Genomic DNA, 18,474 nt, shown 5'->3' with positions numbered 1-18,474 from the left:
TTATAGAAAATGTACCCAACTGTGATTACCGATCACTGGAATTTCTTTTGCTTCACATTTTATGCAATAATTTTTCCCACCATTATTATCCCAATATGCTTCACCATCAGCCGTTTCATAACACACAGCAAAGAAAAGGGAATGTCCTTGGCTATAAAGGTCTGACGGAGTACAAAACAACGTAAATGAAAATTTATCCGTGTCCTCCGTGCTGGATCCGTCAAGATAAGTTGCCAGTTCATCGTGATAGCTTACCCAGGTATTGACTGTGTATCGAACAAAAATTGTTTTATGAAAAGTTATATTTACAACACTGATAATTCCATACACAGTACTGTCTGCCGTACTGACACTGTGCAAGGAAACTTTCAATTTTCGTAAACGCTCGGTAAACATGACACTTAACGAAGGCATCAGGAAAGCTGGTACAAGTTGTATTTTCTTCCCACCAGACTTTGGCTTACTGTTTGAGTCCAAACGAGTACCTGAAGGAACAATTTTGGGCAAATCCTTTTGAACAAGATAGCGAATTGATTCAAGCTCCAGCCCAAGGGCGTCCGCAAACCTGACAATTTTCTTACCTTCCTTTCGTGGAGCTGGAAAGGAAATTGCTCTTCTTTTTTTCTTCAGAATGGGAAAGATGCGGCCTGGCCTGTCGACCGACTGGCATCTCCTGTCGTCGCATTGAGGTGAGTCCGATTTCTGATCCTCGCTGTTTTCATTTTCACTTTCCTCACCAACATCTATAAATATCAGATAAAATTACACAGGATTTGATCTAGAAATTCGGGACCTTTAGACACAGAATTGTTATGGACTCCACTACATGTAATTTGTAATCAAGCTTATATCTTACCAATACACAAAATGTTGCGATATGTAGATACCTCCATAATGCAACATGCATAAAATTTTCAGGATTAGGAAACAAAAAACTCAAGTAGGTAATTTTCAAAATATGTACTTCAAATTGTACTTCACTTGTACAAGAGTAGGTTAAAATACTAATTTAAACCAAATATATTGATGTGTATCTGAATAATATGTACGTTCTTTCCACGAAAGCAACTACAGAAAAAGTAATATACTTGAGGGTGTCACATTCATTTTTTTGAGAGGTGGCATGTAGTAATATCTCCATCAAAAGGAAAATTTGGTAATCACTTTTTGTAATTTCCCAGACAGCCACATATCTCCAAACTACTTCCTATAGATATCTAAGGGATAACAAGCTGAACATTGACCTTATCCAACAGATATCTATAGCATATCCGAATGTCCAAGAGAATATCCACCAGAGGTAAAAAGGTTGCAACGTCTGGAATCCAAGCGACGTCCAGATATCTCGATCTCCCTTGGATATGCTGGAGATATGGAAGGGAGGTTTTGGATAGCTCTTGGATATGCTATAGATATCTCTTTCATGTTCAAACAATATTATATCCAGATAGCTCTAGGATATCATATAGTTATGAAATAGATATGCATTTTAAATCTCTTAGATGTATATGAGATATCAAAAGCGATGTTCTCTGGATTTGATGTAGTTTTAAATATACTTTAAAGCAGTAAGCAAATTTACAGGTTTAAAAATCGCATTTTTTTGTATTAAAAAATAAATTATTTATAAATATCTTCATTTTCAAGGCCCAATGCAGTTATAACAGCCCATTTACTCAGTGGCGTAGCTAGACCCGACTTTCGGGTGGGGGGGGGTTTCTTCTTTTATATATATATATATATATATTTAATATATATATATATATATATATATATATATATATATATAATCGCTTGGAATTTTTTCCCTTTTCTTTTTTTTTTCTTTCTCTTCTCTCTTCTTTTTCTCTTTTTTTTTTTTTTTTGAGACTAACTTTTCGGGGGGGGGGGGTTTTTGTCCCCAAAACCCCCCCCCTTAGCTACGCCCCTGCATTTACTGATAATATGAGTAAAGGTGTTGATATTTATAACTAACTCATCTGTTAATACAAAAAGTTATGATTTTTAAACCTGTAAATTTTCTAACAGCTTTAAAATATTAAACAAATTAGTAACATGTCTTTCACTGTATATTCTTACGAAAATTTTTAATTTCCACAATATTATAAACGATGTCCTATTATTCAAATAGTATGAAGTTGTAAAGATTTAGGGCTTTAGAAATCGAAGTTTTTTAAAACTTATGAATAAGTTATTTATAAATATATACAATTTTACAGGCTCAATGCAGTATAACAGCCATGTTATTGATAGTTATTTATAAATAACTTATTTATTAATACAAAAAATTGAGTTTTTATATCTGTCTTATAAACTTTGTAGTAATTACATACAGATTTCCTTTTTTTTCTTTCATACATAGGAAGAGTTTTCCCTCATTTCTATTCCAATAATATAAAGAAAAAGTAATCATAACTGAAATAATAGCATTGTCGTGACTGAATTCAGGTAATGTTTAATTTTTAAATAAAAAAGGTCTTTTAGCATAAAATTCATAGGCGGATTTATGGGGGGGGCAGAGGGGAGCAATGCCCCCCCCCCAGTTTTGGGAGAACTTTATGTAGTAACAACACATCTTCCAAAAATTTGAAAAAAAAAAAATATTTTTTCTTTTTTCAGTAGTTCAGAAGGGCACTCGTGGATATACAAGGAGGGGGGGGCATAGGGGGCAATGCCCCCAGTTTCGGGAGGACTTTATATAATAACAACACATCTTCCAAAATCTTAAAACAAAAAAATCATGACTTTTTCTCTTTTGAATAGTTTAATGAAAATTAAGAGAAAAGCGAATGTCCTTTTCTGATGGAAAAAAAGAAAAGGGGAGGGAGGGGGAATGAACATTAAATAAAAATAGTACAGCTGTCACTGGGGTGCTGAAAATGTGTCTAAATTCACTATTTTGGACTGAAAACCTTTTGGGCAAGTATATGAATGAAAATATACGCTAAACGAGCTATACATTAAGCTGCAACACTTAAAAAATTGGCGATAATTTTTAACAAATTAGAACCTAAAGCAAAAGGGAAAAAACTCCCCCCTACCTTTCACGCTAACAGAACGATCTACTTGTTTTGATTTGTGTCTACATTTCAAGTATATTTGTGCATAATATTTATGTTCTTAGTAGATTAATTGGCCTTTTGAGAAATTCTAAAAAACATAGTTTTTTTCCCTTCTCTCCCCCCCCCCTTTTTTTAAAGAGAGATAGATAGAGAGAAAATAAATACTACTGCAAACTGAATAAAATTCAGTTATCTGAGTGTTCTGATTAAATGAATCTTTTTACCTAGAGGGAGAGTACAATTTTACTTACTTTATAAATACTGTTTAAAAAGTAAGGTAAGTCATAATGTAAGTCTAAGTGAGTCAGTCCTTGTCATTATTGAAATCTAAATAATTGAGTCATCAAAAATTTTGGAAAAAATTACTGAAATTTTATAAAAGTCTATAAAAACCTAACAAAGATTTATAAAATCGTAAAAACCCTTTAACCATAAAAACTGTCAAAATTTCGTAAAAATTACAAAAAAATCAAGCAAAAATTTGCAGGTAAGAGTGAATTACAAATAGGGCCGAATTTGCCTATAAGATAAACAAGCTATTGCTTAGGGTCCCTGCTTTGAAGTGGGTCCCTAGCTCCCAAAAAAAATTCAGGATTCGTTTCTTGAAAAATAAAAATGAAATTAGTTTTTTCAAGCAATTTCTAAGTGCTTGAAAACCTTGAATATTTGGAAACGTGTGGCTACAAACCTTAAATTTTAAAATTTCTAACAAATGGTAGAGGGGGAGGAATGCCAAAATATGACAAATTAAGCTCCTTGCCACATCCTGTATTAAAAATGTAAAAATCATGATTCTCACGTTTGTAACTTATTATTTGAAATAAATTTTTGTGACTCCCTTGTTTCATATCTTGCTATTTTTTCAATCCCAAATGCAGTATTTTGGAAATTCTTTTGTATTGATTGCTTTTATCTTACTTCTTCTGCATATTGTCTATCTGTTTAGCACGGAAAAAAATACACACTACTTCTATTTCTTTTCGTTTTCTGCCCCACTTGCAACTGAAGAAAAGTTATCATGAGAAATCTATGGTTTGGCTTTCTTTTAAATTTAAAATAGCTATTTCTCACAAAGTTAGAACAGGACTGTAAAAATTTACAATCAAGTACTAAAATATCAGAGACTGGAAAGTACAAATGAAGTGAGTTAAATAATTTTATTTATTCTCCTTGAAAATAATTAGATAAGTCTTTGAAAATCCGAAGCAAAGTGGGCTCCAATTACTTCTACTGCATATTGTTAATCTGTTTAGCCCGGGGAAAAAATCATACACTCCCTCTATTTCTTTTCGTTTTCTGCACTACTTTTAATTAAAAAAGATTGTTGTCATGAGAAACCTATAGTTTATTTTTTCTTTCAAACTTAAAATGGCTGTTTCTTACAAAGTTTGAACTATACTGTACAACTGTATAATCTAGTTGTCAATTTCCATGTCTATCCAATTAACCTTTATAAGGCTTCAAAATGCAGAATTTTATATCCATTTTACAAAATTTCCTTCGGGGGAGAAACCCCCCAGCTCCCTAAAATTCTATTTCCCACATAAAAGGGAGTCCTGTGTCACTCTCTTGATACCAGCTCCCTCTCTTAAGGTCAATTCAAAAAGGACAGCGTGAAAACACACATGAATGAAAACGACACACAAAAAAGTAAAGCATGGACTTATGCATCACAAGAAACAGACAAGAACATGGGAGTGGGGGGCAATAAAAGTTGCTAAAAAAAAGATCTTGCCCCCAAAGGAACTCAGTCCTAAATCCGCCTATGATAAAATTCAAGATTTATGTCAAACAAAGCAATAAACAAGGTTTGCTTTTATGCTAGACAGTTAAAAACGTACTAAAGCAAAAGTTAAAAAAAACTTCAAAGTAAAAATTACCATCTCTTAATTTTATTTTGTTCTTGATCTCTCTTTTTTCAATTATTATTTTCTTTTTTGGAAGTTCACATATTTGGGCATTGGTTTTTGCAATTTCAATTTAATAAAAACTCCCTGCGTTTTCCAGAGTTGTAAAAAAATTATCAAAATTTCCAGGACTTTTGAATTTCCTGTCCTCTCCCTGCTTTTTCATGTTTCCCTAACCCTGTATAGTCAAATTATGTACATTGTGTTTGGAACTGTAATCTTGACTTCATTCTGCTTTTTGAGAAGCTGAAAAATTATATCGTTTAACAATTATAATATATAAAAATTATATCTTATGGCAAATATTTTAGTGAAATGAATCCTTTTATTAAAAATTTAGAGAAACCGAGAGAAATAGCTCAAAGGTCTTTATTTACATACACATAAACAAGTACTGTACATAAAAAAAATTAAATAATAGATTGGGAAGCATCTACAGCTGGGCCTGTTGCCATCTTTGAATTATGCCTGGCCTTCGTATGGCGCATGAAGTTAGCTAGTTATGCTACAAAAATAAGCGAGTTTATGCTAGAAAAAAAATTTCAACCGTTAAACCATTATGTTAGTTTTGCTAAAAAAGAACATAGTTATGTCAAAAACATACTATAACGATTGAAAAGAAATGATGCTAAATAATTGTTCATCTACAAATTTTATTAATACGAATTATTAAGCAAAGCATAAAATCACAGCTAAAATTCAAAATAATTAGAATGCAAATTAAACCAACGTATATCAAAAATATATTCACAATAACATGAAGAAGTAAACTAATACAAATTAATACATAATACAAACTCAAAGTATCAAGCACAGCGATCGTTTGCGTTCAAAACAGAACACAAGAAGCCAGAGAAGTGGCATGGCTGCTTGACTCTATCTGATTAACCATGTTTTGTAAAATGTGGAGAGCACGAGGCCTCAAGCGTTTAAGTTACAGTTAATTAACACTATGCCACACATTTCAATGCAATAAAAAATATCTTTTTTAATAAAACATGAAAAATAAAACAATTTCACGCAGATGTCTGAACGTAAATAAACCCTACAATATCTATGAGTCAAATATCTAAGAAATATCTTGAAAAAGATATGTCCTAGACATTTGCTATGTAACATGAAGGTTATTGAATAGTTATCTGCAGGATATCCAAATATCTATATCTGAAACATGTAAAAGTCTGGATATCTCACAGATATGATAAAGATCCAAATCCACGATTTGGATATACCCAGAGTTGGGCAAATTTTAATTGCATTGACAATTAAAGATAAACAATTGATTAATTGGTAAACGTGACCACAACAACTAACAATTGATCAACTGTAATTGTGGAAAATTACAATTAACAATTAATTGTTAATTGTAGTTTTCTACAGTTAACAATTAATTAATTGTTAGTTGTAGTTTACCACAATTAACAATTAATTAATTGTTAATTGTGGTAAACTACAATTAATTAATTGTTAATTGTAGTTTACTACAATTAACAATTGTCGATTGTTCTGTGAATTTGAATTAAAACTAACTCATAAAAAAATTACTGGTTTTGTACAATATATTCTACACACGATAGGTCTACCTGGGACGTGGACGCTAAATGGTTACCATATTACTATCCAACTATTTAAATACACATGTTAGCAACTAATAAAATATAAATAAAATATCAGTAACTTTCAGTAAATTACCGCCCAATAGCCAGGGCTAAAGCAGAAATATATGAAATACTTGAGTTGAACCGATCCATTGCTTCGGTCACTCGTTTGGTCTGCGCTAATTCTATATTAGCTACCAGTTTGTTTGGCACTCTTGGCTTCCTTAAAATGTTTTCCATCTCCAGCTCAGTCACTTTCCTATGCCGGGCTGATGTGTGCTAATGAGCATGAAACTGCAGTCCTCGGCTGTAAATGACTGAGCTGGCGGTGTATGTCATATGTTAGTAACTTTATTAGGAGCAATAAATTATTTAATGCAGTATATGACTTTTCTCAAAAAATCTTATGGCTTCAGCAAAATATCCTCAAACGAGCTGATGTGTGAATCACATGACTTCCTTTTACTCCAATTTAATGTCATTTCCCCATTATTCGCTATTTTAATGTGATTCAATATTTATTCTCTAAATATCACCAACAATGGCCAAATTGAAACCAAAAAAAAAAAACTCCGCCAAATTTGTCGCCAAGTTGGCGACAAAACTTGGCGACCAAAAGACTGGCGATATATCGCCAAGTGTCCGACAAATTATAACGCCACTTGAGTTTACATCGAAATTAACAATGATTTCCCCCCAAAAAGGTGCAAAAGACCCCCTTAGGAACATCCGAAAGCAACCAAAAGGGGAGGTGCACAACTAGACCCCACTACGAGTCTATGTACCAAATTTCAACTTTCTAGGACATACCATTTTTGAGTTATGCGAGATACATACGCACATACGCACATACGCACATACATACAGACGTCACGAGAAAAGTCGTTGTAATTACCTCGGTGATGGTCAAAATGGATATTTCGCGTGTCTATACATTCTTAGGCACTTTTCCGCATGTGGTCGAATCGAAAAAAAAACTCAACATTCATTTGGGGGTGAGCAAAATGGAAATTAAGGGCGATTTTTGAGTGAAAATTTTTTCGCGAATACAATACTTCCTTTTTTGTAAAAGGAAGTAAAAAGGTATACAGTACGCTGCAATGCGATCCAACTTACGCGAAATGGCTATAACGCGATTTTTCTTCGGTAAAGAATTTTATTCCTAACGCGAATTCTTCACCCGCAACACGAAAAATTTTCGAGGGGAATCGCGGTTTTTTCATGATGGGACCTTCATCCTTTTGCCATCACGGAGAACGGAAGTTCCCACACCGTACTAGTCTGAACATCGCTTATACAAATAACTCTATATGCCACATTTCCTACTTATTTGTTCATTCTATATGGGAAAGTTAATGAAATATAATGACACCTAAGAGCGCTGTTTCGTTTAAAGTTTGTGAAGATAGAAGGAAAAAGAGAAAGTTTCAACAACTATAATGCATTTGTTTTCCTTACTACATAATGTACATACTGCAGTGATTTATTTTACGTCTTCCATTCCCCTTGATTATTGATTTTGTGCATCGTAGCAGTTTTTTATGTTAAATAAAACTTTTGTTAAAAAATACAATAAATAAAAATTCAATTTTTTATTTGAGAAACAGTAATGTATAGTTAAGAAATGGGTTTTAACAGTTTGAGGTGGTGTTTACAAGTGTCTTTAATCGTATAGGTATGTTTATAAACGTTTTCAAATATACCCTTTTCCTCAACGCGAAATTTCAACTTACGCGAAGGGTCTTGGAACGCATCCCTCGCGTAAGTCGGGACTAGACTGTATTTCAATTAAAAATTTAAAAATAAAAAAAATTCTTTACTAGTAAAAGTCCGAAGAACATCTGGGGAAATTACAGAAATGCATCTTAATTACACGATTAAAAAAATAATAAAATAAATAAACAGAGCGGTCTCTGAGATCTTACGTCCCCTGTTATGTCCTTCTTTCTAATTTCCCCTGTTACAGGTTAAACTATAAAACAATGATCTGCACAATTTTAAAACACTTAATTAAAATACATACATATACATGTGGAAAAAACTTGCCAAGACGAGAATAGTTCACGCGGCGAGCGAGCAATCAACACTGAACGAAAATACGAATTCGAATAATACTTTGAACTCTGTACGCTGCCCTGTACCTATTGATATATTAAGTTAATTGTTAGTTTTAATTGTTTCATAGAACAATTAAAAAAATTAATTACAATTATTTTAATTGTGAAAAGCGATTAACGTACATTAATCTAATTACATTAACTGCAAAGTACAATTAATAGTTTAATTGCAATTACTTTTTCAATCAATTGACAAGGCAATTGAAAAAATAATTGATTAATGCCCAACACTGGATATACCCAGATGTCCAGTGGATATCCGAATATCCATATCTAAAACATGTAACAGTCTGGATATCTGGTAGATATTAGAAACTCCAAATCCATGACTTGGATATTCCTGGATAACTAAAATATCCAGCAGATATCTTGATATGTGGTATATCTTTTTGGATGTCTAACAGATATTTGTGGTTGTCTGGGTTGATATTAATACTATACTACCTATCGAAGTGGACATTCAACTGAAAAATATGAAAATTGAGGCAGGGCAGGGCAGGGCTCGAAAATTATATTGCCCGACATGCCCGGGGCATGTAAAAATTCCTATTGGGCATGAATCTTTTACCCTTACATGCCTGGCTGGGCATGTAATTATTACAATTTTTTAATTGAGTATTGGTTATTTTAATAGCGACTTATTATGGACTATTTATTTAAGCTTCTATTTCTGTTTTATATTGAAATAATTTTTGATTCAGATATAATGCTGTGAATTATTTTTCTCTGATTAATGCTATACAAAAAATTCAAATACTTTTGTTATTATGCAACAAAAAAAAAAAACGAGCATGCAAAATTTTTATTCGGGCATCTATTTTCAAGACAAACATGCCTGGCAGGGCAGGTAATTTTTTAAAGATTTTTCTAGCCCTGAGGCAGGGAAAATATATATTAGCTCAAAAAAGTCCACATGGATTATTCCTGCAAGAAATAACTTTCACTTTATCATCAACACTATTTCTTTCATCAAATATACTTTTAAATTTATTGTAAGAGATTCCTTTAATTTCATTTAAGCAGATTTTAGTCTTACCATTGACATCTCTTTATTATGATCATGCTTAAAACTCTTCACGGTGGCGTATCTAAAGGTAGTTGGAGAATGACAACATTCACACAACAAAAACAACCGTGAAAACCAAACATTTCCTGTAAATCAATGGTGGAAATTGATTCTTCACATTCGATCTTTCACAGTAACTGATTTTACAACGTTGATCACAAACATGAAAAGTGTTAGCAGGGGTCTGTTCAGGATTTTCCACAGGGTCCGTTTTTTGTGAAAAATCAAATGATTTTGTGAATTTTTTTGTAAAAATAAAAGTTTAGAATTTTGAGATGGCGCAAGCTGCATCATTGATACTTTGAGTTGAGTGTTTTCCCTCCTTTCTGTTGAGAATATCATTCTTGAGTGTTTTTCGAGTGTATTTGGGGGGGGGGGGGGCATCACTCAATGGAAGATGGGCACCCCTAAAGTATCAATATTAATTTACCATTCTACATTGTGTTACATTATACTAGAAATGTTATAGTATTTAAAATAATTGTAACAAAGAAAGTCAGGCAGGTGTTCAGCATTTAACTTTTTGAGTCAAGACACTATTTAAGAGCACAGAGTTTCGTTTTAAACTTATAAACTCCGTGATTTTTATTAAAATAAAAATCTATTTTATTTGTTTACCTTTTAACAAAGCGTACTAAACATCGAAAATCTGAAAAATCAGATTCCCATAGTGAATTCAAAGAGATCACAATTCTCAAAGTGAAGGCATCAAAACTATAAAAACTCCTTGTAAAATAAATATTTTTGATAAAATTCTTTTAGAATTGCATTTTAGAGCCCTATGATAAACATATCATTAAGATCTGAACACAGCTGAAGCAAAAAAAAAATATTATATAATAAAAATAAACCACTGATTCAACATTTTAATTTTTGACTCATAAAACAAAATGGAATTCCGCTTTAAAAACTTGAAATAAACGTTTTTTACAAAAATAAAGAGACTTTTCATTTATTTGCATCCTAATTAAACGAAGTTAGCTTGAAAAAAGAATAAAATACGATTCTCATATTGGATGTAAAGAGATTGCGTTTTTCAAAATGTAGGCAGCAAAAAAAAAAAAGCTAAATAAAAGAGTTTATTTGAAGTAAATTATCCTTTTTAGCATTGAAAAATCAAACCCATATAACTTTCTTCCAAAATAACAGTTAAACATTGCACCGCCAGATGCATGTTAAGTGGCGATAAGTTTGAAGTTGGTAACCTTATCTGAAGCCATCACAATTTTCCTGGCGATGATTCTCCTCCGCCCCACTCCTACTATCCTTTGCAGTTCTTACATTTCGCTGTATATTATTGTTAATCAAATCACGTGCATGGAGAAAAGTGCTTACACAGTAGTTCAAAACAACCAAAAAACGGAAAAAAAAATTCTTAACTTTGAATGTACTCAAAAAATGTATGTAAAATTGTTAAAATTGTTACATGGTAATATTTATCTTCATGCATACTGGTCGTATGCACAGTGAAATCTGATTTTATGTCTCCTGAATCTAAGTTTTCTCGCATGTCACGTTTTTTATGATATGATCCCAGTTTTTCCATATATACTAATAATGTTGATTCAACCCAGATGGAAAGTTTGTTATTTGAGAAATTCCCGCATTTTACGTTTCCCATGGGAAGTAAAAAAAAAAGAAAAACATGTTTTAAAATAAGCAATGTTTTTCCTTTTGAGTATTTTTAAAGATAATCTTTGCTGTTGAAAGTTAATGGGTGAAAACAGAAGTGTTACTGTTCATACCGTAGCTGACTTTATAAACATACATTTTGACCACCGATGAAGATGAAAAAGAACAAGAGGAAGCATAACTCAGGGATGTCCAACTGGGGGGGGGGGGGGGTCATGGCGCAGGCTGCACCATTGAAATTTTTAGGGGGGTGTTTTGGGGGGAATTTTTCTTTTTTTAGGGGAGGAGTTCTTGCTTTTGGGGGGTCTTCGCTATTTTTAGGGGGGTGCGCCCCTGTTTGAAAGGGGATGGGCACTCCTGCACAGCTCGTCCCTTCTTTCAATATTGCATGTTAAAGCTTAAAAATAGAGAAAGACTATTTTCTTTCTCATAAAGATCAAGAAAAAACTTGCAAATTATTTCAATCTTGGAAGACGCTGCATTTACTTTGGAGTCAATGACTAAAAGAACAATCCATTATTTCAACCTAAAACCCCGGATGCGCAAATAAATGTAGTAAAATGATCGAAAATAGTATGTACAATAATGTTCTTTTTGTAAAATATCGATATTACGATATTATACCTTTTATAAAAGTCATTGTGACTACCTTTAGTTTTTTCTTGTTTGATTTTTGCTTTCTATATATTTCCCGTATTTTATGTTTTTTAAACCCAGTCCCTTGGGAAACATAAAATTGGAGTTTTACTGTATTTCAAATTCATTTCTATTTTTTGCAAAAAGTAATAAGTTAAATTAGTTGTATATCATGCACATGGTTTGTTTATTGCGATGATACACTTTTACAATATTTTCAGGCAATGTTGACGAGCTGCAAATAGCATTATTCTACTTATGATTTCGAAAAGGAAATCCTTAGAAATTTAGAACATTTGATTAGTTGCTAATTTCGTGGTTTTATGAACAGAATGGTTATTTAACTTTGAATATCGAATTCTGTATAAGATTTGAACATATCTCGCTCATATACATCTACTTTAGAGTCATACTAACGTGACCAAAAAATTTTATTTTCAGGTTATTACTTCTTTGCATATAAGACCTATTCCGTACTAAGTAGAGACGTACCGAGTACTCGGTAACTACTCGGTACTTGGCCTACTCGGCCAATTTGCCGAGTACTCGGTACTCGGCCAAATTCTGATCAGATACTCGGCCAATACCGAGTAGTTGCAAAAAATTGAATATTATCCAAGACAGATACTAAAATTTAAAAAAAAAGAGCAAGCATTATATTCTGCAATCATTTACAATTAAAATTTATAAGTCAAATTTAAATTTTGAGAATAATGAAGTTTGTAATGCTTCAATGGAAAAAATCTTTATTTTAATGTCTGCGAAGTTAATAAAACTTATTTATTAAAAATTATGCAAAAGAGGTAAGTATAGAAAATATGGAATTTTCATATTAAAAATGGATTTTTGCTACAAACAAAAATTAGTTATAAAAAATATAAAAATACCTTTGCTGAAAAAATAAAAGGAAATAAAACAATGTTAAAAGCACAGTGCAGGAACACTGCAGGCACGTGTTTTGGCGTTACAAGAAATTCCTCTTTCAATGCACAAAATGGAGGCTTGTGGATTTAAAGGCATCCGACAAAAGTCGGATGTTTTTTGTCGAATATCTTTACATTCTTTAGCTCACATGTATGCATTGAAATAGACGTTCCTTGTAACGGGGGGGGGGGGGGGCAGAAACACATGTCTGTAGTGTTCCTGCACATTTGTTTTATCTGCTTTTAAAAATTATTTATGTTTAGCGAACTAGAACTATAATTGATTGGTATGCAGTGAAACCCTCCTAACGGACACCCCTCTATGCCGACAATTTTTAATTCCCCAGTTCCAATGCAAATAACATTATTAAACCCCTGTCCTGCGGACACCTCTCTATTGCGAACAAAAAAAATTGTCCTGTTAGTGTCCACATTAGAGGGATTTTACTGTAATTTGTTTTAATACCAACTCGATTAATCATACCTTTAGTTTATTTATTTTTAATTTTAAAAATAATGTTTTTGTAAAATTTTTGACACAAACAAAATTGTTTATATAATGCGTAGTTAAATTTCAGCAGGAATTTAGTTTTAAAAACTATTGTATGGACAAGGAGGTCTATACAACTATTCCAATAAGTTCAAAATTCATCACATGTGTGTCAGTGGTTCTTTTTAAAACATAATTTGTACTTGGTAACTCGGCCGAGTAGTGAAAGGCCGAGTACTCGGTACTCGGCCGAGTAGTGAAAGGCCGAGTACTCGGTACTCGGCTACTCGGCCAAAGTGCTACTCGGTACGTCTCTAGTACTAAGTATAACAACAAAATTCTATTTTTTCCTTTAAATAAAGATTTTATACATATTTACTAATGTTTTAAGAGCACTAGTCTCAACCTTCATATACATTAAACAAACGTTTTTACGATCTCCTGAAAAGTAGAGAAAATGTGACTTATACGTTAGACTACTTTGAGGTGTAAATATTTTTTGGAACACTTCAAATTGGACAGCCAATCTCTTTGATGAAAAGACGATTTGACCCCGTCATACCATGACTGGCTATTTTCTAGTTTACTATTAAGGTTTGTGGTTAGCGAAAGTAAAACAAAAACATCTGCCATGACAACAGTCGCAGGTGGTTGCAGCTAAAATGTTTTTGTTCATTTACAGGAAGGGGTATAAAATTTATCTATATAACTTTCAGCTCACCGAAAGCCGCCGATAAAAGTATATTCAACAATAATTTTCGTTGTATTTTCTCGCCATTAGTTTTCATTTTATTGAAAATAGTTTTAAATTTTTTGACAGTTTTAACGAGTTTTTTAATTTCTATTTATAGTGTAATATGTATCTCATAGGTGTGAAAAACTAAACAGAAATGACTTTCATTAAAATTAAGTTCCCATTATTGAACGCATGAATTAAAACTGAAGTATAAGGGGCACGTCCGAAAAAAGTAATTGCTTAACAAGCTTGGCTTATTTTTGTTATTTTTTTCAAGTATATATCTTATGAATTATGTTACTACATCTCAAAAGCTAAGTAATTATGGCATGAAATATTTTCTATGCTCAAACTTAAAAATTGCTATTTTTTCTGCCCTTGAACCTTGAACCACTGTGCAATGCCTATTCAGAGAAGGTTGACACTTTTTCAGAGAAATTTACAACAACACCACTGCATAAAACAAACAAGTAAAATTATAAACCAAACTGACTTTTAGCTGTTAATTTCTTTCAAAGAAACCAACTACAAGCATTATATTTATTTGGCCGTAGTAGTTATTTATCGCTTGCAGGAGCATCACAAGAGCGCCAATTTTTTTTTCTTTTGCAAAATTAGCAGATTTTGTGTAAAATGATCCCTCTAATTTAATTTAAAAAATATTCCAAACATTATTGTTTTTATACACGGAAATATGCTGCGTTATTTTGATTTGAGATTTGCTCTTTCAATAAACAATTTGTGAAAGATCCATTTTTGTTTATCAGAATTTTGTAAAGGGTCCGTTTTGGTTGATCGGATTTTTGTGAAGGGTCCGTTAACGGACCCAAATTTCCTCTGGCCAGACCCCTGGTTAGCACAAATCGATATATAGCAGTCCAGACAGTGTACCTACTACTGTGCAATTTAATACAAACCTTTTAACGTGAATCTTTCATAACGAAAAATATTTTGGCCCCCAATCCTCAGCTTCAATTAAAACGTTTAATGCTGCAAATTTATTACAGATGCAAAACTTTCAAAATAGATTGGATTTAAATTGTTCCACAATGCAAATTCCTTCTTGAAAGAAATTACCTACTTAAAAATATGCAGAAAATAGTCAAAAAAAAAAAAAAAAAAAAATTATAATATGAGGGATAGGTTTTAAGATAAATGAAAAGATTTACATTGCATTAGAAAAGCAAAAAATTCCATTGAACCTATGTATTATACAAAAATCATGAGTTATAGGATGTCATGAGAACTTTTTTCAATTTCTGGGAAATAAAATCGCAAGAGTAGGAATCAGTTGTGACGAGGCTGTGCTGTGACTCCACAATTTGCCCCATTACATACACCTCACCTCGCCAGTTGGGTTTAATATTTTCGTTTTGTGTGTCACAATAAACTATGAATGAACTGAAAAACCCAGTTCGTATTTTAATGCATTATAGCTCAATGCATTAAAATAGAGCCAGGGTTGGCAAGTTTCTGCCGAAACCACTGGTAGAAACTGGCAGGAACTCCCAAAAATAACATAAAAGTAATTACTGACATACAATAGAAAATGCATGATAAAAATTATTAATTATTTACCAATGCACAGTTTAATTACAATATTATGACAATTCAAATCAAATGTTATATTGTTTGGACTCTGCAGTTGCCTCTTGGAAAAGGTGGTTTCAAAAATCTTAAGTTTCTCAATTTAATATGCACAAATGATAAACTAAAGAATATTCTTGCAACAGAACAGTTAGCAGGCAATGCATCAAGGAACAAGCAATACTCGTGACACTTTCATATATTGTATATATTTTTTAAACTGTTCGACGATGCTGGACCTGTCACTCGGGTAGTGATAAATATTTGACAGGAAAAATAAGTTTTGGGAAATGGGGCCAATTTGTTTTGCAAAGCTTTGACATTAAGTACAAAATCTAGGTTAATATTGGCAAGTAAAATTCTGGCACTTTTCTTGAAGCACATGATAATTTCAATCACAAGCAAATTTAGATGAAGCATATAAGTGAGCAGATTACAATCAATAAGGCATGTTTAAATCTGTATGTCGCATCCTAAGTGTTCTAAGCATCCATAAAATTTTCGTCCTTTGTTAAGATTAATTCAAATATTACAAGCATATATGCAATTGAAAAGTTCTCTTTCTGAACTAAATCAAGGGCACTAGCTATAGATTTTTTTTTTAATGATCACATTAATTTTCATTTTTTAGTCTACTAAAAAGAATAACATTTAGTGATTACTTGGATTACTAAAGACGCTTTTCAGTTTTTATCAGATTCTGCCAGTTTTTACCGGTTATAACCAGTTTCTGCGACTGGCAGGGCAAAACTAGTAGCTGCCGGCAGAAAGCCAACCCTGCATTGAAGAGTAGGAGTTTTAGAATAATAAATAATAGGGAAGGTCCATCATTTGACGGGGTTACCCCCCCCCCCCCCAGCTGGATTTGAAAATTTGATGTTTTACATGTAAGTTGGCGTGTTTTTTGCTGTTTTTTTTTTGGAAAATTTGCACTAAGGAGATGCTAATTTAAATTATCACCCACCTTTGCCCCCATCTCCTAACCAGGAAAATTTGAAATTAAGGAAGGGCCTGGGAAAGGCCTTAAAATATGAAAAATACAATATACATGAGAAGAAAAAACGCTTGTTTGTTTAAAAATCTTACCGAAAACTACTCGACTGTTATCTACAGGGGTTGGAGGTACATCATCATATTGGCAAAGTCGATTACTAAGAAGTCTAACTTTTTTCTGTACATGATCTCGAATCACATCTGAGCAAACTTCACAGTAAGATAAATTCCGCGGTAAGTACAAAAATATTCGATCTTCTTCTCTGGATCTCAATGGTTCTTCGAAGCAAATGCTGTCCAAACCACGAGAAAGTTTATCATTATCATAAATATTCTGAGGAAAATCCAACGAAAAACTGTGCTGCCTTTGACTTCCTATCTGCCATTGACGTCTGCGATTATTTGATGAAAAAAAGTTCGATGGCCGCGTAGTTAAGACAGACATGTTTTTATTCCTTTCATATAATGCACTGGAAGGCACTCAACATAGTCATCTAACTTTTGTTTACATTTTACAAGCATGGTTTTCAGCTGACCTCAGTTTGACATTTAATACTTGTTGCCACTAAAACTTTCACAACTTATGGGGTGTGTTCGCATTGAATGCCCGGTTAACCGTTTGTAATCGGAGCTAACCACTAGCGTGCTAATAACCGGTAACCGGTTACTCTATTCGCAACTCCAACGAACTATATAAGGCACTGCAGTCACTGTCTGATGGCCGACTTAAAAACTAAAACAAACGCATATGGTAACGAAGAAAATGCTAAAAGTGTTGTGATTTTTGTTCGTATGTATGATTTTTTCGCTTTATTCATTTGAAAATATTTTTCAAAGTCTTTTGGTTATTCTGACCCATATAAAAAGAGATTAGAAACCAAAAAGTATTACGAAAGTAAACAATTAATGCAGGACACACAGTAAGTTGTTCTGAAGCAGCCATTTTCACGATGTTGAATTCGGAATTCATTTATTTTTGGTTCGCTTCGAACGACATTTTCATTTTGAACCGTTTTTTCTATACATTAGTACATATTAAGTTCAGTTTCGTGACATTTCCAGCATTTGTTGACATTTTTGTCACATAGTGCACATACGTGGCAGACTGTCAAGAGTAACGTTTAACATCAGATAATTTATTTCTACGACTATATGATTGGATATTCAAAGAAATCATGCATTTAATTCATTCGTCATGGAAATGATTTACCTGATATGCGAAATCTTGTCAAGATACATTATTCTTTCACACAATTTTAAAATCATAACCCTATAAACAGATTTTTGGCGAACTTTTATTTTTTATTGTTCAAATTCTTAACGTTCTTTCTGGATTTTTCAATCTGTTCTGCGATAAATATTTTCAAGAAAATGTATTTGCATACTGTCTATTTCAGTAGGATACTGTAGTAACAAAGGTTATTTAAATCATTTATGTGGAATTAGGTTAAGGAAAAGTGTCCAGTCAATGTTGTTAAGCTCGTTTTTTTTTCATCGAATTAAAAATCTGATATTCATTCAAATTCACTCAGAACAAAATAAATAAAATGTGTACTCACAGTTTATATATGGTGGTAGTTTTCTTTTCAGTTGATTGACTATTATTTTATTTTACTTATCGAATTCTGTAATCTCACTATCATTTTATTCCACTCATGATAAAAATTAAAAATGGTTTAACTAAAAACGCGAAATCTCGCCAAGGCTACTTGGCTCGCACAATACTA

At 32.5% G+C, this 18,474-nt stretch overlaps 1 protein-coding gene across 2 annotated transcripts; it reads right to left on the bottom strand.

The window, feature by feature from the left end:
- On the bottom strand, positions 1-17,270 carry LOC129231341 (protein phosphatase 1 regulatory subunit 3D-like). 2 transcript variants are annotated; one of them, XM_054865636.1, is made up of 2 exons: positions 16,841-17,270; positions 1-743 (listed from the first exon to the last, which is right to left on the bottom strand). In XM_054865636.1, exons 1-2 carry the CDS (start codon positions 17,190-17,192, stop codon positions 1-3), a joined length of 1,095 nt encoding a protein of 364 aa, XP_054721611.1. In that variant the 5' UTR covers positions 17,193-17,270. The 2 variants fall into 2 exon arrangements, 1 of the variants encoding a protein (XP_054721611.1); XR_008581246.1 differs by lacking the exon at positions 1-743 and adding an exon at positions 5,408-5,497 and having other exon boundaries at positions 16,841-16,980.
- Between the last annotated feature and the right edge of the window lie 1,204 nt (positions 17,271-18,474).

Source organism: Uloborus diversus, chromosome 1, assembly GCF_026930045.1.
Source record: "Uloborus diversus isolate 005 chromosome 1, Udiv.v.3.1, whole genome shotgun sequence".
NCBI lineage: Eukaryota > Metazoa > Arthropoda > Arachnida > Araneae > Uloboridae > Uloborus > Uloborus diversus.
This window is presented reverse-complemented; position numbering and strand designations above follow the sequence as displayed.

Coding starts and splice junctions, on each gene's coding strand:
- LOC129231341 (XM_054865636.1), bottom strand. CDS start 17,192: ATGTCTGTCTTAACTACGCGGCCATCGAACTTTTTTTCATCAAATAAT. Junction 744..16,840: donor TAACAGTCGAGTAGTTTTCG/GTAAGATTTTTA, acceptor TGATATTTATAG/ATGTTGGTGAGGAAAGTGAA.